The sequence below is a fragment of the Calliopsis andreniformis genome, chromosome 1 (genome assembly GCF_051401765.1).
Source record: "Calliopsis andreniformis isolate RMS-2024a chromosome 1, iyCalAndr_principal, whole genome shotgun sequence".
In the NCBI taxonomy this organism is placed as follows: domain Eukaryota; kingdom Metazoa; phylum Arthropoda; class Insecta; order Hymenoptera; family Andrenidae; genus Calliopsis; species Calliopsis andreniformis.
In genome coordinates this window covers 9,252,860-9,276,398 of record NC_135062.1, presented here as the reverse complement: position 1 = coordinate 9,276,398, position 23,539 = coordinate 9,252,860, and the positions used below count along the sequence as shown (strand labels likewise).

Sequence of the window (23,539 nt, the reverse complement as noted above, 5' to 3'; positions counted from 1 at the left end):
AAAAAAAAATAAAAGAAGCTGTCACTTCATAAATTAATTACAAAATTAACATGGTATTTCTATGACAATAAGTTTCGTTCGAATCAAGTGTCTCACAACAACAAAATCGTGGAAACAAAATGGTATCAAAGAACAATGAATCACACCAACCTAATGATAATTTATTTATTGGCGTGACGATCGATTGGCTAGATTTCGTCGCTGTGCAACACCCAATCTCGACCTAGACTCATCACTAATCAAAATACAAGAAGTTACAAGTTCAGAACTTCAGAATACTGAATACTCTGCGCAACAGGGACTCAGAGTCAGTGGACATTCAATAAGCCTCGTCAGCAAGATCAGTGGACTTCTGGTCTATCTAAATCTTCAGTGGTGCGCTGGATAGTCAGCGTACCAGCTGAAAGCTCCATTGGAGCCCGTGTGCCCGCCGAAGTCCACGTAGTCCAGAATAGGAGTGGATCTCTCCAAACGCGAGCCCTCTGGACCATCCTGACGAATGCTAGGAAGCGCTAAGGGTATGGGGCCCTCGGCCTGCCTCGTGATCCGTGGCAAAGCTGGCGTGATCGGGCTCAGCTCGATCACGTCGACCCCGTCCACTGGGATGGCGATGTAGCGACGGCCGCCCAAAGCACCGCAGACCCCGCAGAAAAGAATCAATGTTGTGATCTGAAATGGAGTAGAACTTTGGTTAATTAGGTCTATCAGGTACTGGTGATAATACGTAGTCTCGGTTATTTTTGTTCCTTGCAGCGTGAAGAGCTGGAGATTGAAGCTCCTGTGAAATAATCTTAGTGACAGAATTTGCTCCTTAATTAATCCCTTGACTTACGATTTTCTTTGGTAGTTTTATCACCTTCACTGTTGATTTGAAAGGGGTATCTATTTTAAACTGCCAACAGCAGAGCACCTATTAATTATTTTGGTATATAGAATCATCCCATACAATTTCTGAAACCTATCGTCGAACACCCTTTGATATGTAGCTTTTTTGTACCTGCTTTTCTAGTTCTGCATAGTATACTTTCTGGAGCAATATTTTAAACCATACAAAGTAGTACATTGCTAAAAAACTGAGCAATGTTAGATATAGGTATATCAACCTATTTCCTCAATTTTTTATCTGAAGTCTGTCCCATGAACGTGTTCCACACTTTTTGTAACACTTTTGTCACAATTATTTTAAACGAAAATAGGACACTTGAGTATTTAACTAATAATTTTCCTTTTCAAGTACATATGTTATTTATTTCTTTTATATTTCTGATTACTAAATTCATCTTCACTTCCTTGGGGATTAAACAGTCGATCTCAATCTATTATTATCACTCGTTAAATAATTTTTCATTGTCAATTTCTTTCTTCTCGCAGAGACACAAGAACAAAAGATACCTTATGTAAACAGTCTTCGAAACGCTATAATGTCTCTGTTAGTTCTAATTTTATTGGAGACATTTTCTTAGGGAACCTCCACAGTCACGGTTCATGACCGTCATTTTTGCTCGCGACTCAAGTCGCAGGACTCTCGACCATGGTAGCTGCTTGTAATTCTGATTAAACCATGTCAAATAAAGCATCGTTGACTATGTATTTCACGGCGCGTTGATCTTTAAAGGAGTAGTTCTCTTGCTCGTGCCAGACCAGCGAATCCTTTAAAGGTTAAATATTCTCTTTATCGACCGCCTCAGAGTATAAAAGACACTTGTCAGCGAAGGGATGTCTAACTTTTAAACGACTATCTCGGAAGTCGTAACGTCCATCGCCGAGGAGAGATGAAAAATGAATATTTAATTTCGTTTAGCGTCGATGAAACGGCGATAAAGCAGCGATGATAAATAACGAAGGTGTAATACGATTTTCTCGAAATATATCAGGAAAAATTGGAGGCGATGAGGATAGTAATGGCGGTGAGGAAAAGTGATCGTTTCGAGGCATAATTTGATATTTCTTCGAAGATTAATAAGGTATTGCAAATTTTAATGAGGTTCTCAAGGCGACGGGTATATAATTATTTAGCACCGAGTATTCTGGGAAATACGTCAAAAAGGTCAAGGTAACAGAACGCAATTACCGACAGCCACCCTTGGACGAACTTAGAAGGGAAAATTCCGATTGAGTTTACCAATGTTTATTCGTGACGTAGCTCCAGTTTACGCTTATCTAAATTGAAGGCAATTTGTGACGAATTCTTTGTTATTATAAATAATACTATCCTCTGAAAATTGCTCCTTTCAAGTGTGGTAAAAATGGCGCACAAAATAGTATAAATAGAGAAATTTAAAAATATGAAAAGTTATTTAAGTCTACATATTTTTTGGAATCATATCCACTAACAAATTTTGAAAGTCAGTAATAACTTCTCAAATTACAAAAATAGTATAAAAATTGAAAATGGTCAAGGTCTACACATTTTTAAAACTTTGTAGAAAATAAATTTCTAAATTATGAAACAAATAATTTTGATTATAGAAGTTCCCATAATAATTAAAACAACGTTCTCGCGAAATAATTAACGATCTGATGAAAACAATTGTAATTTATTCGACGAAAAATTGGCGAAAATCAGAGGCCAATTTTTCTGTCATTAGTCCGCAAATAAATACAGGATGTTCTCACTGGCATCAGCGTCAGTCCATTGAATCGATCAACCGTGTTTTGCTTGGCTTCTATTTATTTCACGACGCACCAATTAACCAGTATTTGCAATTTAAGAGCGCGATATCGTCGACGTACCGCGAATAACTTCATCCGGTGATTAGTGGTTCGACTAATAGGGTCAATTAATGCTTGTTTTAGTCGCTATAAAAGCGTCAGTGAATTCATTTCTTCCTTTGGCATACATTGAACATAGCACACAAATAAAAATACCAATACAATTTTAATTGTAAGTACACAGTACGTAAACTTAGTGATATTTTCAGTTTGGTATAATTTTATATCATTTATTAAGAAAAATGAATTATAAGTGAACGATAAAAATATTCAAATTTTCACGTATTCAGAGTTTTAAGTACTCAAATTTTCAAATACTTAGAGTATCACTCAGGCATTGAAATTTTCAAATATTTAGAGTTTCAGGTATTTAAATTTCCAAATGTTGAGAGTTTCTGGTATTTAAATTTTCATATATTCAGAGTTTTAAGCATCGAAATTTCTAAATATGGAGATCCTCAGGTATTCAAATTTTCAAACATTCAGAGTTTACGGTATTTAAACTTACAAATTAAAAAAATTTTCGAAGTCTTATTTCTTTAAATTTTCGATACAAAATTACACCACTCTCATGGCGAATAATGTCCCAAAAACACAATTCTAATCGAGCACTTCTATACATCAAAAACACCACGTTTGGACACTTTGTATTTACATAACCATTTAACTATTTTTATTCAATTTTGATCAAAGAAATGACCCACTTTATAGCGAAACTATAAAATGAACTTCGAAAGGATTTTTACTTGTTCTCTGTATAATAAATTAACAATCGTAAACAGGAAAAAGAAGAAGAAAAAATTACCAAATTATTCATCGTCGATTTGCTAGTCAATGGTGGTTGATAGTTTACAGAATTATTCGTCGAACTGATGAGCGGTACCGTGTTTCCGTCGTTTTATACCGTTTCGCTTCGCCGCAGCTTTCTCGTCTTTCCCGATCACCGAGCACCGCTTGGCTTCCAAGTGACAGCAATTATTCTCGGTACTCTTTTACTATTTACCCTATTCCGAACCAATTGTCCTGTCGTTGACGCTGCCACGACCGCAAGTTTCAGTCTCGACTGCTAGGTATTGAATTCTTCTCGTTTGAGAAGTCGCGATAGTGATAGCATTCTCTATAGTTACAATGTAAGTGTAACTATTTAAAGTTTCAAGATTTTAAAAATATTAATGTTTTTTTAATTTTCTACAATACAAATTTTAACTTAAAATTAAACATAACTATTTAAACTTCAACATTTACAAATTTTTAAATTTTCAAATGTTTAAAAGTTTGACAGTATGAATATTACCATTTTCAACTATTTAGGTTTATGAATTTAAAAATTGTTCGACGTCCTCAGATATTCAAGTTATCAAATATTCATATATTAGAGTTTTCATATATTAGAGAACTTCAACATTGAAACGTTTCAGAGTTTTCAAAATATTCAAAAATTGAAGTCTGAATATTAACATTTTAAGCTATTCAGATTTGTAGATTTAAGAACTGTCCTCAAATTTTCAAATTATCAAATATCCAAATACTGAAATTTTCATATATTCAGACTCCAACATTTATACATTTTGCGAACATCCAAAAATTCTAAAATTAGGCTATTACAATTTTCAACGATTCAAATTAAAATCTCTCCAGCACCTCGTTTATTTCAATTTCTAGACCAAACTCGCCTTTCCGATGTACAATCCCTAATAGCATCTCAAACAGGACTTCTATCCCAGAAAATCTGCGATACAAATCCGTTCTCCGGATGAGGAAAAGTCTACCCACCGTTCCATCGTAGTAATTTCCGACACCGCTCCTTCCTCCACCTCCATCCCCTCTTCATCCACGAGGGCTTTGTCCCATCGTTCTTGCGGTCATCTGTTAGTTCCCGACTTTTACCAGCTGACAAGAAGCCCCGAAAAATCGTTCGGCTGGCGTCGGCGGCGCTGCAATCCGAGAAAGCCAGCTCGCGACGATCGGTTCCGAGTGAAAGGGAGGTTGACGATTTTGGGTTCCATTAGACAGCGAACAAACGATGCAGAGTGATCACTTTTATTGGCAGGAATTTTCGCTCTCCCGTTACAATGCTCGAAATACAAGGTTCGTCACGACGTGACTAGGCAACGATTACGATGGGCGCCATGACAGGATGTACAGTGGACAATGAGAAAGAAGCCTTTGCGAGAAGCTTTCGAGATCTACCGTTACTGGGTCACGATCCATTCTAGCTGGTAGCGTTTAACAAATGAAACTCTCTGAGAATAAAAGTATCAACTAAAGAAGCAACAATTAACTTTAACGCTTTTGTGATAAACATTCTGCTCTGTCTCACTCTTTCGTTCTCTTCCTCTCACTCGCTCTCGTTCTCGTCTGGTATAATCATTGAGATATAACAAAATAGCTCCGTGTTGGGTAGCCAAAACGGAGCTCGATTATCTTATAAAAATATATATATATATCTACGTGTGTTTTATCGTCTTCATAGCTTAATACTTGCGTCTCTTCCTTATGCACTGGTTCGTGGAAGTTAGGTGTACGAAGCAGTTTAAGGCACACTGTTTTCTTTGATGTTGAGCATATGTTAGTATGTCGTACTATGTTATGAAGGGAACAATAAATACTACCTCACTACTTGGAAGATTTGGAAAGAGATTTCTTGGGGCTCACTGTGTGTTCATTTTTCTAGGCTATTTCGTTGTTAACGTTTCGAGACTTTCAGATGTGTTGCAGAAGTCTTTTTCTCTAAAACTAGCGAAGAGAGTTGTTTGATTCGATTACAGTTAGGTACATGCTTATTGCAGTCTACTGAAGTACAGTCGAGCACAGTATGGAGTGATTTTTGATCAATTGAAAAAGCTTTTGGTTTTTGTTAAACGTATTTTTGAGTTGCTTAAGATTGTTGAAAAATTCAGTGAGTGAAATGGTTGAAGGATTTAGCTTAAGCTGGATCGATTGTTTTGTGAACTGCTCCAGATTGAAAAATAAATATTCTATAAGTTTTTCTAGGCGCGAGACGCTCTAATTATTCTGATCAATTTTTGTGAGTTTCTCTGTCACTAGTTGCTACTTTCTGCGTCTTTCTAGCACCTTTATTACCACGTTTTTGCAGTTGATATTGAACAACCTGTGAATGCAATAGAAGAGGCGTTCATTGATCAAAATCACTCACGACACGTATAAATATCAAGTTTGATTGTGTTTCAATATTAAACGGCTATATGAATTACTGAAGTACAGAAGTTTCTGAAAAACCATTTTTGCTTTGCTCTTCAGGAAAAAGATTGTGGTAAATTTTTGACGTGATTCCTAAATTATCAATTTTTAATCTTAAATTTAAAATATAAAATTTCGACTCAGTTTCCGAATTTCTGAAAGTAAACAGCTATTATTATTTAATTCAAGGTATTCCTATTGATATTATAACTGGTCGTTTATAAAAAAAAAAATCTCATTATAGAATTCATTGTACCAATATGATTCAGTTTTATCAGTAAATTTTTAACCGAAAATAAGTTTTCAAGTAAAAGTATCTAGAACGTATTAATATTGATATTTGGTCATTTATTTTTGGTCCAAAGTTGTTCAGAAACTTCTGTACGCCACTCCATCACAGATCTATCCTCGCGTGGTTGTATTAAAATAAAAAGTATACGTTTTCTACTAAAAGTACAACTAAGATTTGATTCAATCCTTGTCTGGCGAATATGCTTGTGTGTCTTATCATGTTTCATTATTAGGCCATCTTATATAAAAAAAAAAGTAGTTTGTTGAAAGACTAAAATTAAATGTCAATAGGAGTTACATTACATTAGGGAATTAAATTATCACACAGTAAACAGTTTTCAGCCTGATAAGCGTCAATCTGATCTCTGAGGAAAGACTGGTACTACATACAATCGCGAAATATCCTAAGTCTAAGTAGCTGAACAAATGGTGGCGATGATTCGAGTGCATTTAACGCGTTCGATACCATGAGTTACATAAGTACTTACGATGTCCAAACTTTTTCTACTAGATCATTGTCACATGTACTGTTAATTTTTAATTATGAGAAAAGTTAAGAAATGTCCACCTTTGGAGGTGCTGTTAATTTAACGAAGTCAACGTAAATAGCAAAATCTAAAAGTTGCTATGTGTTTGAGGAAGCATTCTTCTTGATTCAAAACGTGGAAGCAACAGAAAGAAGCAGTAATGACTACCAAACTGTTGAACATTCACATTTTAAAGGAATCAAGAACAATGTGTGGCACTCTACGTAGGAGCTTTTAAATTGATAAGAAATCTATTTCTTGTATACCTAATTGCTGAATTGGTACACTTGAAATTAGAATTTGTAAGTAGAATTATACTTTTATCAAAAGTCACTAACTTTGACTAAAGAAGTCTGAAGATTGGAAATTTGATTATTTGAAATAGCTTACTGAAAATTATAAATTCAGTTTGAAAGTGCACCGCAGTGTCATTTCAATTACAATTGGGAGTAACTGAGTTTGGGTCTAAGTGGTACCATAAAGTCAGGTACATGCTTCTCAACTTCAAACCTGAGTCAAGGTATTACTATCCTGGCTATAAGAGTACTGTGGGATATCCACTGAGACTTGATAGTCTGCCAGAGATCATAAAAGCAGTCATCAAAAGGGTGCTTTAGGTTTGAATCTCCTGTTAACACACTAACTGCCATGCTAAGTTCATTAGAAATTTCATCACTTTGATAGTGACACCAACTTGAAAAAGAAATTGCTTTTAATTCATTTGTGTATTTATTCTACAGTGTTCTCCTTGTTCCAGTAAACTGTCGCTACGTTTTTTTGTTAATAACATCCATAATTATACATGTAAATGTTATTCACAACGATGAAAAAATTGTTACCCATATGTGAAATAGCAGTCAACATGTTAAGTCAGTTAATCCAGGTTTTACTGTATCTGATAACTGTTATTAACCCTCTGTCAACAATCTAAATATTTTAAGGCACAGGCTTTGTTACTCTCTTGAAGTTCTCCGTGGAAACTTAAAGAAAAGAACAAAAAGAAACTAAAGGAAGGGTGAGAAATCTACAAACAAAAGTTATTAGACAATATTCTACAAATACTGAGAAGTCAAACAGAATTTTTGCAGATTTTCTAAAAACCTAGAACATAAAATGACCTAAAGTGCTGACAACATTAGTAAAAAAAAGAAATAATTGCTGACAAATGATTAAAAATCTGTATTCATGATACTACAAAAACATTACAGTTTCTCAGCTTTAGAGTTCTGACTAATAGACCCAGGCCCAAACCCGCTTCCTCCCAGCTGTACAGTACTTCTTCCAAACCAGCCTTAGAACATCTGACGCCAATTTACAAGACACCCTCTGGTAGCGAACGCGCGAAAGTATTCACGATTATGAATTTTACCCCAGCTCCAGCTCGTCGGAGTCGTCAGACAGGTCGCTCTCGTATCCAGCAGGCGCGATCTGTGACAATTTGTTCACCTTCAGCTTCGAATTACGCTCCCTGTTCTTCTGGTTGTTGCTGCTCCCGTTTCGCATGTAGTCGCCGCCACCGTCCTCGCCGCGTGCTTTCTTCTCGTTCTCGATGAAACGATTCGTTTCATCCTTGACTGGTGTCACGAGATCGATCTCCTCGACCGAACCGACGGCTTTCTGGAAGAAATCGATACAGAGACTCTGAACGATAACCGATCGCTGGATGTTCCGTCGATTTGACGGTTAACCGCAGGCGAGCGTGTTCCCCTGGGGGAAGTAGAAAAAGCGATTGACGCACTTTCCATGCCAGATCCCATTTCGTTACTTCGCCTGTGACTGGTCCGAGAGGGAATCTCGTTATCGATTGGAAAGTTAGATGTTGGTGAAGTCTTGTGACGTTCTATGGAGTTTATTGTGAAAAGAGAAGAGAAGAGGGGTTCAGGGTGTATTCACAGGTTGGTCTAATGTTTGAGTGTGGGGTTTACAGGGTGAGACTTTTCAGATGGTTCCATTTTAGTGGCTGCTCTCTACTTCATTTCTTCTATTTTATCATCAATTTATGGAAAGTCTCTTTATTATGGTGTGTTTAGACTGAGCGAGTAAATGCTCGTTCTTCTCCCACCTTCAGCGAAGTACAATTATTATTAATGAAGTAAATGGACAATTGAATGAAAGAATGCTCGTGTCACTTGAATTTTGCTGAAGTGGGGGACAAACGAGCATTCGTTCGCTTGGTTTAAACGCACCATTAGAAGAAAAAAGTTATTTATAATAAAAGTGCTCTCTTATGGTGTTAGGAAACTATTTTTAGTAATTTTTTTAAGTTTTAAGCATTTCTAAAATATTTTATCATGCATAGAAAGTGTTTATATCTAGGAAAGGAAGAGTTTATGGACTTATGACTGTCTTCATCCTTAGAAAGAATAGAATACCTTGCTAAATGGGACCATTTACTTTTGGTGTAAAAGTTTGCCCAACTTTCAGTTCAAAAGTGTCATACTATTCACATTATGCAATAAATAATGATCCATTTTCAATCCCATTTCATAAGATAAGCAACCGATCACAGATTCTAGAATTTCTATTTCTACTAGCTACTTCACTAGTCTTTAAACAGCGCTCACAGATAGCAATGTACTTACTCGTGGTGTCACCAAATCAATTTCTTCTATTCTGGAGGACGATTTCACATCCACAATCGACGTATCTAGAGTATCTATCGACGATTCCGTGGTCGAATCCAATTTCCGTGGAGTGTTTGCAGGTGTCTCTGGACTCAAAGCTCGTTTGGCCACAGGAGAAGAGGATGCTGGGCTCGAGATGGTTGTCATATCATGACTACGCGTGGATAAGGACAACGTTGACGAGGCTGCCGAGGACAGCGTCTCTTCAAGTTCAGCGAAGCCTTCGTTTATTAACTCTTGACCAATGTTGATGTCCTATTTCATGGAAATATGAAAATCCTAATTAGCTTGGAATTTCTATCTTCTGCGATCTTTCTTGTGTGTTTGCAAATGAAAAATAAGGAATGAACTTACCTTGTCATCGTTCTTGTCGAAAAGTTCAAGACAAGGTATAGGCGAGCCCTCACGTCGAGATATTCCATAGCTGAAAGCTCGCTCTTTGTAGCGTCTGACTTTAGCTACCAGGATTTTCCATTGAGCTAGCCAAGCCAGTTCCGCGAATCTGTCGCAAGCCTCAGTGCTCCATTCATTGCCCCTGAATTATACAAACAGAAGAAGAATTATGCAAATGATTTTCATAGTAGTCGACTTTTTGTTCGAAAGGTAATATGTATTTTTTTTAGTATAAGCTCGTTGCTATTTTCACCATTCCCATGAGACAGAATGATCTACTTAAAAATAAGTTAATCTTGAAAATGTGGCTCTTAGAGTCTACGAATTCGTTGTTGGTAACGAGATATGAGTCTATAACGAGTAGTGTCTATATTTACTAAACTACTAAACGTAGAATAAATAAGACAAAGTAAAGAATAAAGAACTGTTGTAGGATAGTAAATAACATATTTTAATGTTGAAGAATCATAAGGTCAACCCATAAGTTCACAGTAAGTTTAATGAAATGGATTTGGAAAATTAATCGAGTATTTTCTTCAAGTCAACATAACATAACTTCAGTCAACAATGCATTACAATTCTATTATCAATGTATGTAAGCACCAGTTTTGTGGAAATATTCATTCTCAGAATTGAAACCTCCACAGTATGTACTACATTATAATAATTGAGAGTTCATGCTGTAAAAAGCAATTCTTGTTTTCTTTTTTCAGAAGAGTATAAAAAGAATTTTAAAATATTTCATTCTTTTTCGATGGATTAAAATTTCTAATAAAATATTCAACATCTTCATTCGTGTTAAAAAAATTCTAAAATTTAACAGAGAGTGTTCTTCATTATGAGCCCCTCGATTTGGTATTTCTAGGTAACATTAACGTGATAAACTCTCGAGAGAAGTGACAGCATTTCTGGGCATACGATCCTCTTTTCGCTGCCAATTGACCGACATATTTATTGCGCTACGCTTCGTCTAACTTCGCAGTACGATTGCAGTTGTCAGTGATGACTGGGGGAATTCGTAGCACAAATATTTTCCTTCATGGTGACGCTAAGCAATAAATAATTACGTTACTCTTACGACTTCGCGTTTCAGAGTCACCGAAATGTAAAGACGAAACAATATTAAAAGATTATAGATGAAAGATAATATGAACAATATGAAAGATAAAGACAAATATTAACAAGGGTAGTTTTTATTATCAGCCCCCACACAGAAATAGAAATAGAATATTTTGTTTAAAAGAATTTTGATCCATTGAAAAAGAATTCAAAATGGCGAAGTATTTTTTGTCCTCTTGGAAAAAAGGCAAATAGTAACAAGGGTAGTTTTTATTATCAACCCCTACACTCTATGTTTTCAATGACTTTCTTCCACCAAAGCTTTCGTGTACTATCTCGACAGGGTTACGCAAGAATAATCTAAACTCGAATTCCCAAGCCAGGACTGGACAACGTTTCCAAGTTGCGTAATCGATATTGGAGCATCTCTGCTTTCGAGGGAGAAACAGATTCAGTGATTTTCCCCGCGCTAATTTTACACGTGTTACGGTAACTACGGGAACAAACCAGAGTGGAAAACAAACAAAGCGTATGAACGTTTATACGTATCGTTGACAGTGTTTTGATAGCGTAAAAAGCAGGTTACGTGTAAATAGGTTCCGCCAGAGGCACCGCTCATTGTTTGAACTTCCAGCGGTATGATGATATCTGGTTGGAAAATCATAATGACAATGTCGTCGAATGTGATTAGCCGTGGGCGAAATTGATAGTCATGGTCGACGGCTGTTTAAGGATGGTTTACTTCGATTCTACAACAGGCCTGCTAAATTCGCTTTATAATTTAATTCTGGTGCTTTGTTCAAATGACTATTATGTATCTGACTATCATATATGTACATATAGAAGTATAATGGAATTAATTTCAATTGCATGAAATAGTGTGAATTGTGTAAGAACTTGGAAGAAAAATTGCAGAATGCATACAATATTGAAAAATATAGATAATACGAAAATTAGAGTACAAATTATACTATTTGAAAGTTGTAACATATTTTTATTTAGATTCCATTTCTTTAACTGTGTTTATGAAAATATGATATTTCATAAGAATTCACAGTATAGTAATGAAAGTTTGAAGGTAAACCATAAATATAAAAATTTTATGAAGGATTGTGGAATATTGATCTATTAGGGGATGAAAAAGTCGTTAGCAATATCTATTCCAGAATAGATAAGCGTTGCAAATATAGGATACAATATCTAATCTTGAAGATGGTAATTCTTATATACAGCGTAGTTGATAACAGGTGTTAGAAATTTTAAGGGGTGATTTTAGATGCTAAAATAGGATGAAAGTTAAGATAGACGAAATTGCGTCGCAGGCTTCAATACAAAAAATAAAATGCACGTGAAATGCGTCTGACTAGGGTCTTATTCCACTGATTTCACTGTGTCTGATTCGGGACTTATTCTACTGACTTTACTGTGTCTGTCTTGGGGCATATTCTACTGATTTTACTATGTTTGTCTCAGGACTTATTCTATCGACTTTACTGTGTCTGACTGAGCACTTTTTCTACTGTCATTTCTGTATCTTATATCAGAGTTATTCTACTGACTTTTCTGTGTCTGACTCAACACTTGTACTACTGACTACGCTGTGTCTGGTGCGACGAGGGCACGCTGGCAGTAGAATGACCCAAGTCAGACGCTTCACGCGAATTCTAGACGTTTTTCTAACAATTAATAAGTCTGAAATAAAGTCCCAAACACAATTTTGTCATTCTTGATCTTCATCATATTTTGTCACGTAGATTCATTTCTTAAAATTTCTGACACAATTCTGTATACAACTTTCTAGTACAACTATAGTACAAATTTCTGAAATGATTGATATTCTTAAGAGATGATTTAGAATTATTTGATCAAATAAGCTTTCAATGTTCTGTTTTAAATTTTAATAAAAATATTGAAAGATATTAAACTATCTCTAAGAGTGCATTAGATCTTGTAGACTCATTTTCTTTAAACCACATGCCAAATAAAAGACGCAACCAGATATAAATAATTGAAAAATTATTCTATCAAATAGATTTCTACTTTCTATTTTCTACTAAGGTTTCTACTAAGATATAAATTATTGCTCCTAAGGGTGCATTAGATCCCATAGAGTATAGACTCTCATTTTCTTTAAACCACATGTCAAATAAAAAGCACCTGCAGGTACCCATGGGAACCGACGAGTAAATACACGTTAGAAACAATGACTCTCTAGTATTAAGCCATCACCATCCGGAAGAAAGACCGCGCGTAAAACACCCTCGTTTAATGAGACTTAAGCCACTTTAGGCACGCTTGCGATCCATTTATAAACGGCGCAAGTAGACAAGTGTTCACGTGTGAGAAGATGAAGTGGACGACGTACGTTAGACCCCTCGACGATAGTCAGGAGGGTCTCAGTAGTTTCACAGTCTTCGCAGTGAACAATAACAGTTACTAAAATAGTCAAAGAAGAGGATAAATGTCATCTTTCATTAGAAGCATTTTATCAGTTAATATAATCGCCTCTTTTACTGATAACTAAGAAAACAATATTATTAAATAATTGAAAGTAGCTAAGGAAACATTTCCTATTTTGTGATTTCAATTCTACAGAAATAAAAAGTGTAGAAATTTAAGAAGACGATATTGGCAAAAGATACAAAGTTTGAGGAGTTCCTTTTCTTCGAATCTTGTACAGAATATTTTGATTGGTGTTGTTAACAAGTGCAACGTTGGATGCAACTGTGCAAAAGTGAATCTTGCAGTTTTTCAATGCCTTGGCTCATCCTATGTGCAATGCATTAATGAACGTCTCACTGGACGTGTGTGTATGTAAGTACGCATTTATTTCGCGACATCGTGTTCAGTTTTAGAGCGGTAACAGTGTCAAGTGGAATGTCGTGTGTCAAAGAGGAACACGTTGCACGGATTTCTGCTGAGATCATGTTCGTTGCTTGAGAAAGGGACTTTACAGCAGAGAAATACTGTGCAAAAAGTATTCAATGAAAAATGTACATTAACATTGCAATTAGCGTTCAATTCATTTTGCTTGTTTTTTTAATACTGAAAACTGGAAGAATATTTAAATTCAATTTAAAAAGAATCTTTTCTTAACTAAAAAAGTGTTTCATTTTTTTAACATACGCTGTTATCGTTTTCAAATGTTTTTAAAGCTTGAGCGTGACTGCAATTAGAGTTCATAAATCTGTACAGTGCCTCAAATTTATAGTCTTAGTTGCTGTTTGCAATGTTGACGTCTATAGGGGATGGAAAACTTGAGCTCTTATTTTTGGCAAGACTGAAGACTAAAACTTTCCTATAGAGATAAACAGATATTAAACATGCCAATGATTCACCTACAGTGCGATTTGGCTACAGAAACGTGGCTTTGAAATTCTATGAATTTCCTTTCATTTCTCAAAACAATATCGACGCCAGACGAAATTCGAGATTCAGGAAGAACAGAGTAAGAGTGCCAATGCCAATTACTATGTGCTGACCAATTCCCAGAACCCCTTTTATTTTCACATATAAAAATATGTGACACTATTAAACTAAAAATATTTATTTCATTAATAAAGTCAGATATTTTCAATTTCAAAATTTAAAAGCTTTATTTTAAGAACTTCTCTGATACCACTTTCTCGTGACTCACCCTGTATAGGGAAATAAAAGGAAGGAAGGAGCACAGTAGTCGGTCGACACACAGTAATTAACACCGTTACCTTAAACATTGTAAAATTCAAAGTGTTTCGTCTCTGTAACAGAGACGATCTACGAGATCGTTGTCATGTTCAATTACGGATCGCTTAACGCGATTGCCCTATTTGTCAATATCGTCTTAAATTACTGTTTCATTGCGCTTCCTGTTGCCACAAACAATTTTCCTAGACTCATTTAGCCACGACGGGATCTCAAACAGCACTTTCGTGTCAACAATTTCACAGAATCGAATGATTAAGTGAAACCGACGCAACGTTAAATTGCTTACTTCGTTTGAACGCCACAGTACACTATTTGTCGCGAATAAACACCTATTAAGGATGCTTTTTCCGAAATTGAACGAAACGTATGTGTCTTTGAAGAATTTGGACTGAAGTTTCACTCAAAGCAATGAAAGCGTCTCATCAAATGTATAAGTTGATGCATAAATGTGTTACGTCACTTTTCCCATCTTTGTACATCAAAAATATGTTTTTTACGCTGTAAAATAATTATAGTTCCTTGTTTCTACTTGTAATTATAACAAATATGATATTATTATAACATATTCTGATGAATATCATTATTCCACGGAGAAAAAGAGAAAAGTAATGAGACACGAATTTATGTACCAACCCAATAAATATTAAATATTAAATATTAAGAAACTGGAAGAAGGCTTGTTACAATCTTTTCATTTTATCCATTATAATATGAAACTATTTAAAGTAGCAGAGTACTCGCGCGTACTCTGGTCTACTAAAGAGAACACTAGTATCTACTAAATTTAAAAACATTGTACTGTTATTCAGCACTAAATAATAAAATAAATAAATTAATAAATAATAAATTAAATAGATTTATTAATAAAAAAATAAATTTCACCTATATATTTAAATACTAAAGTGGTCAGAAATTGGGTTGATCTAATGTTTGAGTGCAAGGTTTACAGGATGAGACTTTTCAGATGGTTCCACTTTAGTAGCTGCTCTCTACTTCACTTCTTCCATTTTATCATCAATTTATGGAAAGTCTCTTCGCACAAAAACTATGCAAAGCTAGAATATCCCCTTCAACTTCGAAAACCTGTCTCACGCTGTAAAATCGCCAGTCTACGATAAACCAGTGCCCCTACATCAACGAAACACTGTACAGCGAGGAGTCTATATCGAATAAGCTCTGTATCAGTTCCGTATCGAGGAAAATTGAAAGTAAGGCCGTGAGAAGGAGAAAGAGCGGCTGCAACGGAAATAGAAATCGTTTGGAAGTGGTCTGTGGGTTTCTGGCAACGAGGTGCTCTTAGGCTCTGCCCTCGAAAGCAGCCGTGTCGCGTGTAACCGAAGACCGTAGGCACCGCGGTAATTCCAATTCGAAAACCATCGTGTGTGCATCACTCGCCGAGGTTGCGCCCGATGATTAGCTGCTCCTCGGCACGCGATGCGAGGCACGCTGGTATTCGGTCAGATTGATTAAATTCGCATTCGACTGTTTCACCGCCGCGGAATCTATTCCAATTCTGATCGTTCACGGCATCGCGAGGATGATTCAATTTTTCGGCCGTTTACCAGGGCGCTTATCGAACGTCGATGCTCGTTTACGTAAGCGTCGCCGTGAACGACCCTTCTAGGGCGACATTGATGGACTAAGTCTGTGGTTGCGAGGCAAAACGATCTGTCACGTGTTCTGGTTTCTGAGAAATTGGCGCTTAAAGTTTTCGGTTTCAATATCGCCTTGTGGATCTGTGGCTTCTTGAACCCTTATTTTTAGGTGAAGAATCCTTTTAATGTCTTTTCTTCTTTCTGAAAATATGAATTCTATACTCTAGATGTCCACTGAGTTCTTGACTTGAATTTTTTGAAAATGTGACATAGGTTGTTTTGCCTTACAATCACAGGAATATGCTTGAGAACTCTCTTCTTTGGCGATATGTCTCTGGTTATAAAGTAAAATGATGTAAGTCACAGTTTCAGAGAATTTAAGATGGATCTCTGTATTCGATGCTCCTGACATTTATTGTTAACTGTATTTGAAAATAAAATTGTATACTAAATTCTGGCTATAGAAATCGTATAGTCATCTTGATTGACACTTTGCAGTGGATTGTCGTTTTTAAAATGATACTATGAAGGCAAAATCGTAAATCTGAAAGCGAAGGATTCGAGAGAAGCCTATATCCTAATATAATATATAGGGTGAGCAGTTTAACTGGAGACCCTCTAATGAGTGTTGACAGCACTTACAATGCTAATAGCATTTAAAATAAATGCTGCCAACACTCGGAGAGTTTCCAGATAAACTGATCACCTTGTATGTGCTGATGATTATGGAAGTGGTCTAACTAAACAATCTAAAAAATTTAATTTATCACTTATTTAACGTTGCATCAATTTACATTATAACGTCAGTGGTAAATTCAACTTTTTTAGATTTTTTACTCAAACCACTTTCATAATTACTAGCATATACATAATAATAAAATATATATACATATATGTAATATAAAATGAGGCTTCGGAGTAGTACGATAGAGTATTTTTTCGTCATAGACTCATTGCATTAATTGTTTTCATATTAGTCACGCAGTAGTTCAAGTATTGTCAAAATTCGATAAACATAATAGAGAAAACATAGTAAAATCCTGATATACCAGCTCATTGATATAATACTGACGAATGGTAAACTATGATTTAAAATAAATCAATATTAATAGAGATATACTAATAGAAGAGCATAATACTATACTGATAAATAACATAATCGTCACTTCATTGACAAATTAATACAGAAAACTGATATGCCAATACTATTGGATAAATATTATTTCTATGTTGCATTAATATTACTAGCCAGATATGTTATAACAAGATACTACATGGTATTTAAAATATCATCAATATACTAATAAGAACCTAATTGTAAAACAATTTCAATGTAATTATTCTGACACACATATGATACAATATTAATGTATCTGTCTGTAATAATATAAAATAAATATCAATAACTGATGCAACAAACTAGAAATAACAATATCCATGTATCAATGAAGTATTAATAATAATTAATGCAGTGAAACACGTATAATAATATTAATCTATCGATCAAACAGTTCTATGGTCACTTCAATAGAATAATTCTTATGTCCATAAACTGCTGGAAACCCGTAATGACTCTTCTTTAAAATAAAAAACATTGATTCCATACGATTCGTACGTATTTCATGCGTTTGTTTGGAGCCCAAGCGAAACAGTAAAAGCATAAAAGCAGATTTATATGCCGCCAAGGAATTCTAGTTAAATAAAGATAAATTGAGATCGGCAAACTGGCGCTCTGCCATACGTGTACAACGTTTCAACCGTTGAACTTGCAAATTATAACGTAAACTTTGCCTGTGCATGTGCAGTAGGGCGAGTTTAACACATCGGCTAACCGTTTTGCGCACTTTCTCAAAGCTTTATCGTGACTATACGCGGCAATTATACTGCGCCAGGAGAATTACACCGTTCCTAGACAGACAAATCGCGAGGAAAATCGAAAGTGAATTATAAAACGAGGAAAATGAGGCAAACAAAAAATTGTGCTGCTGTAATTTATTTTTTTTAAGTCTGAAGACTATATACAATAAATAAAGCAATTTTTCTTAAATAAGATAAAATCAATTTAGAAAGAACTGAAACAGATATGGATCCCATTTTATTCCACTGAAATTGTGAGATAGAGTATTTCTATGTCTCCAAAAAAAAATATTTTCACATAGCGAAATAAATTCAAAAAAATGTCTAATAAAGATTAAATTTTATATTTCAAATAAATAAATAATATTTGCGTAAAACTTTCGACTTTACTACACAATTCGAGTTCTACCATCCCTCTGGTTCTGATCACGATATTTCCACTTGAAATATTAGAGCGATAAATTGAAGCAGACAGAAATATTTCGATAGATTTTGAACGCAATTGTCTTTTTATTTCAAATAGGACTTCCCGTTTACAGGAGCAAACTTCAAAATGGAACTGCTCGTACCAGTGGTCTCGGATGTTATCTTTAAATACACATGGCCCATTCCAAATTACAGAAAGTCCGTGCAGAAGAAAAGCTTTATCGATAGCCCGTCGTTCGACATGAATGTAAACGGTATTCACAGTACTTGGAACCTGTCCATCAGATTTTGGAAGAATCCAGACGGTAAAGAGGACAAATGAAACCATTACCACAAATATACGTATTAACTATCACAAATTTCCATGAAAAACTTAACGCTCTATAACATAATTGATCCGAGCTGGCATTAGTTAAAATTAAAATAAAATATACAAAAATTTCACGTGAAAATTTCGAAGTTCAGTCTGCTAAAATTAAATTTCAGATTCCTAAAATCAAATTTCAAATCGCTTTAGTGTTGCAATTTGGTGTCCTAAGGGATCAATAAAAATTTTAATTTCACATTGCATTAGTTGAGAATTGAATGTACTTTTTTCCCTTTTTTTTTCATTCAAAATAGCCATCAACATCGACTTCATTAAAAGAAGATACGATATGCTGTTTGATAACAGGGAAACGAGTCATAAACCCGGTTGTCTTGTGTCTGAATATGCTACACTGCACAGTGGACGAGGCAGAACAAGCGAAGATACGATTTCAATTTGCAGTTTTCAACGCCAATGTTAAATACTGGGAATACTGCCACGTTAGTAGGACAGTACTTGAACTGAAATCATGCTCAGAAATCATTTCCTTAGGATACAGGGATTTGTTCATCGTTGATAGGCATTTAAATAAGGATGACGAAGTTCTACTGATGGTCAAGGTACAAATAATTCAATGCGAAAGCGAGAAGCATAGTTTGTCACAGGTAAGTGCTTTTAAAATAATATTAAAGTCAACATGCTACTTTTTAAAAGTTTTCCATAAAAGACTAATTCAACTAGAAATTTAAACAAAAGGGATTTTAGAATTCCTAATCCTTTGACGAAATATTTCTTTCTAAAAATAAGTAAAAATTAGAGCTAAAATATATGTAGAAATACAGCTTCAAAGATTTTAAAGATTCTTAATTTCTTTCACACATTTCTATTTATATTTTCAGAATTTTATATAAATTAATATTTTTCAGGATATGGCTAGATTATTGAAACATTCATATGCTGCAGATACTAAAGTAATATGTGGAGATTTGAATAGTACAGAAATTCCGGTTCATAGTAGTGTATTAGCCGCGCGTAGCAATATTCTGGCTGATATGATTTTACCTATAAATGAGTCACCAGCAACGAGCAATACAAAAATGGATTCCACAGAAGTTGAAGTACCAGATACACGAAATTCGTTGGAAGAAAAAGTAATAAATAAAGAAAATGAACAGTTGGAAGTATGTGTAAAATATTATACTGTACACCTACTAAAGAATGATTCAAATAACTTATTTTGAATTCGAAATGGCGGCTATTAAATGAATTGCCTTTTAAAAATATTATAACATCAATATTAACATTAAGTCTAATTTTCTGCAAAAACTTAATTTATAAACTTAATTTTAATAAGTTTACAGCATTCATTATTTTTATAACTAAATATTTTGAACTGCCTAATTAATGTAATTAATTACTATTAATTATGAGAATATTCTGGTCTTCATGAGTAGAGCTTTTTTTAACTGTAAATAACTTTGTTAGTTTCATGGGTGAGTACACAATGTTACTATAAATAGATTTTCCAATATATGTGTAAATTTAATACAACATTATGTATGAAACATATTTCAGGATCGTTACAAGTTCTCAGTGGAGTTGCTAGACATTAGTAAGGAAGTGGTAGAAGAATTATTAAGATACATATACAGTGACAGAGTAGATAATTTGGACAGCTTAGCTCCTCAACTTTTATCTCTGGCAGAACGTTTTTCCTTACAAGGTATTATAAGTTATTAAATATTGAAGAGCTAATAAAATTTGACTGTAAAATTAGCAGATTAGTAATAAGCGAAATAATTTACAATTCTGCACTCTATAGGGTTGAAAGAGCTCTGTGAGAGGAACCTTATAGAGACAATAACACCAGAAAATATAGCAAGTAGACTCTTAGTTGCAGATGAATTTAGCTGTGAGTCACTCAAGAGAGCAAGCTTAGCGTATTGCGAAGGTAATATAACTGTACTGAACAAAAGCTTAGCATGGAAAATGATGGAACATGTAAATCCAGAATTATTTAATGAAGTTTGCGAAGCCAGTACTGGTAGTTCAAGATCAAGCAACATGGACGATAGTGAATTAAGCAATTAATGTTTATTTTATGTAATATTTGAAATTTAATAAAAAAAACTTACGAATTTAATACCGCGCTACGATTTAAATATGAAAAAATTTTCGATTTTTCTCAAGGTGCGATTTAAATTATCCTATCAAATTGAAATCCTAATTTATAGTTGATATTTAATAATTGTATATGCAATTAAAAACTGACTTACCGTGGTTTAACATTTGCCAAAGAGCATTCTATTGCCTGCAGTCGTAAGCTTAAAAAGTCTGTTCGAAGTTCGAATATAGAGCCAAGTTGGACTACTTCATGATCTCCATAATCAACGAAGTAAACTTCACATAGGCCTTCTTCCAGAACAGAAATAACTTCAGCTCTATACCACTGTTCATCAAAACTGAATTTAGCTGCAACCATTCGACCAACTGTTACCTGAAATAAAATATTATAACAATAATAATAATTTAAAATTCCTTTCTATACATATACTTATTTCTGGTAAGTGAAATATTTATTCAGGATGTTTCAGAATCAATGATACAAGTGGAAAATGTAAACTTACATCTTTCAATGTATGTAACTCATGATTTTCTTCTTCATTGTAATAAGCAGTCATCTCAGATACTAGTTTATCTAAAGCTGTAGTTCCAGAGCCAACAATTTGAATCCAAAATTGACTAGGACTTTCCATAGCAGATACATATACTTCCATTACACCATCAGTGCCTATAAAAAAAGATACACAAATATTTTATGTCAAATATTGGTATTTATAATTTTGCACACATAAATATTTGTTTAGTTATTTATATGTATTATGTACCTTGTGTTGGAAGAGATTCTGTAGATTGTAAAGGTTCAGTTGTATTGACTGCAGTATTGCGAGGAGACAATTTACCTCTAGGCAATCTTGTTGTAGATGAAGCTTCCAGTTTTGCACGCATTTCTTTTTCTTCGCGAACTTTATCTTCAATTTGAGATAAAGCTGAAGCTATTTGTTCAGCTGTTCCTTTTATTATAATTCTCCTTTCAGCATCTAAAAATTATTATAATCAGTTAAAAATTAATTAAAATAACGTAAACAGAAAGATTTTAAACATATGTACAAAATCAACATGCCTGGATTATAGGTACCAAAGCCACTTTCAACAATAACTTTAGCAGATGAAGTTGTTTGTATTTGTTGTATACTTTCACCACCTTTTCCTATTATTCTTCCACATGCCTTTTGTGGCACATACATTTCATATGTTTCGATTATAGGCTGATTTATGATTATAGACTTTATCACTTCTTCAGCCAAATGTACAGCCTCAAAGGTTCCTTTTATAAAACAAATACGTTCAGGGCATTCAACGTTGTCTTCTTTGAAATATATTTGTGTTCCCGTTTTATTTTGTACATCTTTTATCACTGAACCACCCCTTCCAATAATAGCAGGTACAAATTGCCTAGGTATCTTACATTCTATTGTAATTCTCTTTGGAATTTGGATATGATTTCTACGAGAAGCTGTATCTTCCTTATCCTATTTAATAAAAAAAGGGAATTAAGACAAACCATTGGTTAATATAAACTTTTTTAAACGGATAAGTCTTACCTTTTTGTATAATAAATATATTAAAGCTATTCCAACACCTGTTAAAGAGACACCAAGTATTAATGGTAAATTAAGCTGTCGCGACATCCACTTCATTTTATGCAGCAATCTTTTAAACGTTTTATGCTATCAATACTCTTTATTAACACGTAAGTTAAATCCAATTTATGTGTAAAACATAGTTCGAAGATGCGAATGTGATACTTCATAACCTCGAAGTTTGAAACTGTATTTTTAAAATCGTATTGTTACCAACTCTGAAATTCAAAATTGATTAAAGACTAGAAAACAACGCATTTCTAAGACAGTATTATTAGCAATGCATTAAAGTCTTCGTCTTACATTCATACTTCAACTATTTCAATTGTATAAAAAAGAGTATATTATGTAATATAAATTTAATGTAATTGTAAATTATGTTGACGTTGCTGTTTAGGTTGCTATACTTGAAAAGTTCTTATGACGTCAACTCCAAGTTTAGACCGTTACAGACAATTTGAACGTATCGTTTTCACTTTAATTTACGAATGGATAAACCTCTTTTTAATTTTAACATAGATAACATTTCTTTTATTCAAAAAGGGGAATACAAATTTTTTGATATTCAGAATATTAATCTACAGTAGTAGCAAAATAATTTTAGCATTGAGAAACCTGTAATATAAAATGTTTCCTATACTTTAAAGTAATGGACTATAAAAATATATATATTTACTTATAAGAACGAAAGAAATATAAAACTTTTTGTAAATAGATGAAAAATAGTGTATTTAATTACCTCAGTCGAGTAGAAAAGAAAATTGTTCCTTTCTATCGAATTTCGCATAACTAATTAAAAATTTAACGCAATTTATTTATGATTAGCTGAAAGACTGTACTACTTGAAGTAAATAATGTTCTGTTTTCGTAAAATTTTATCTTTCTAGATAGTAAAGTAGACTAAGGAAAGGAAGTGTAACAGTCATAACAGGATACTGTGGCTAATATTCATAACCTATTTATTATTGTTATTTTAATCCTCTCTATCATTTCGTGTTTATACAATGTATACGATATATATTATTATAAATCTTTCTTAAACGATGCTTTATGGAGGTTAAACAAAAAATCTATTATTTTTTCTAATTTGCACTACAATTGCAAATTGCATTATTTTCAAATTAGCGCTTGTTAAATCATAAAAGTTGTTAAATTA

The 23,539-nt window shown here is 34.0% G+C and overlaps 3 protein-coding genes across 5 annotated transcripts; 1 reads left to right on the top strand and 2 right to left on the bottom strand.

The window, feature by feature from the left end:
* Positions 1 to 3,700, bottom strand: LOC143182211 (uncharacterized). The gene is made up of 2 exons (XM_076383083.1): positions 3,518 to 3,700; positions 1 to 669 (listed from the first exon to the last, which is right to left on the bottom strand). Exons 1-2 carry the CDS (start codon positions 3,527 to 3,529, stop codon positions 370 to 372), a joined length of 312 nt encoding a protein of 103 aa, XP_076239198.1. The 5' UTR covers positions 3,530 to 3,700; the 3' UTR covers positions 1 to 369.
* Papi (tudor and KH domain containing protein papi) lies at positions 3,583 to 22,552 on the bottom strand. The gene is made up of 10 exons (XM_076383040.1): positions 22,345 to 22,552; positions 21,864 to 22,272; positions 21,568 to 21,780; positions 21,307 to 21,470; positions 20,956 to 21,176; positions 9,710 to 9,890; positions 9,314 to 9,610; positions 8,101 to 8,348; positions 4,486 to 4,646; positions 3,583 to 3,829 (listed from the first exon to the last, which is right to left on the bottom strand). The coding sequence occupies exons 1-10, from the start codon at positions 22,438 to 22,440 to the stop codon at positions 3,717 to 3,719; spliced, it is 2,103 nt and encodes a 700-aa protein (XP_076239155.1). The 5' UTR covers positions 22,441 to 22,552; the 3' UTR covers positions 3,583 to 3,716.
* Positions 13,162 to 20,822, top strand: LOC143182195 (TD and POZ domain-containing protein 2). Of its 3 annotated transcripts, none has more exons than XM_076383061.1 (6): positions 13,162 to 13,621; positions 18,470 to 18,677; positions 19,046 to 19,344; positions 19,606 to 19,860; positions 20,255 to 20,402; positions 20,502 to 20,822. In XM_076383061.1, exons 2-6 carry the CDS (start codon positions 18,500 to 18,502, stop codon positions 20,768 to 20,770), a joined length of 1,149 nt encoding a protein of 382 aa, XP_076239176.1. In that variant the 5' UTR covers positions 13,162 to 13,621; positions 18,470 to 18,499; the 3' UTR covers positions 20,771 to 20,822. The 3 variants fall into 3 exon arrangements, with proteins under 3 accessions (XP_076239176.1, XP_076239168.1, XP_076239185.1); XM_076383053.1 differs by having other exon boundaries at positions 13,163 to 13,621; positions 18,486 to 18,677; XM_076383070.1 differs by lacking the exon at positions 13,162 to 13,621 and having other exon boundaries at positions 18,552 to 18,677; positions 18,994 to 19,344.
* Positions 22,553 to 23,539: the final 987 nt, after the last annotated feature.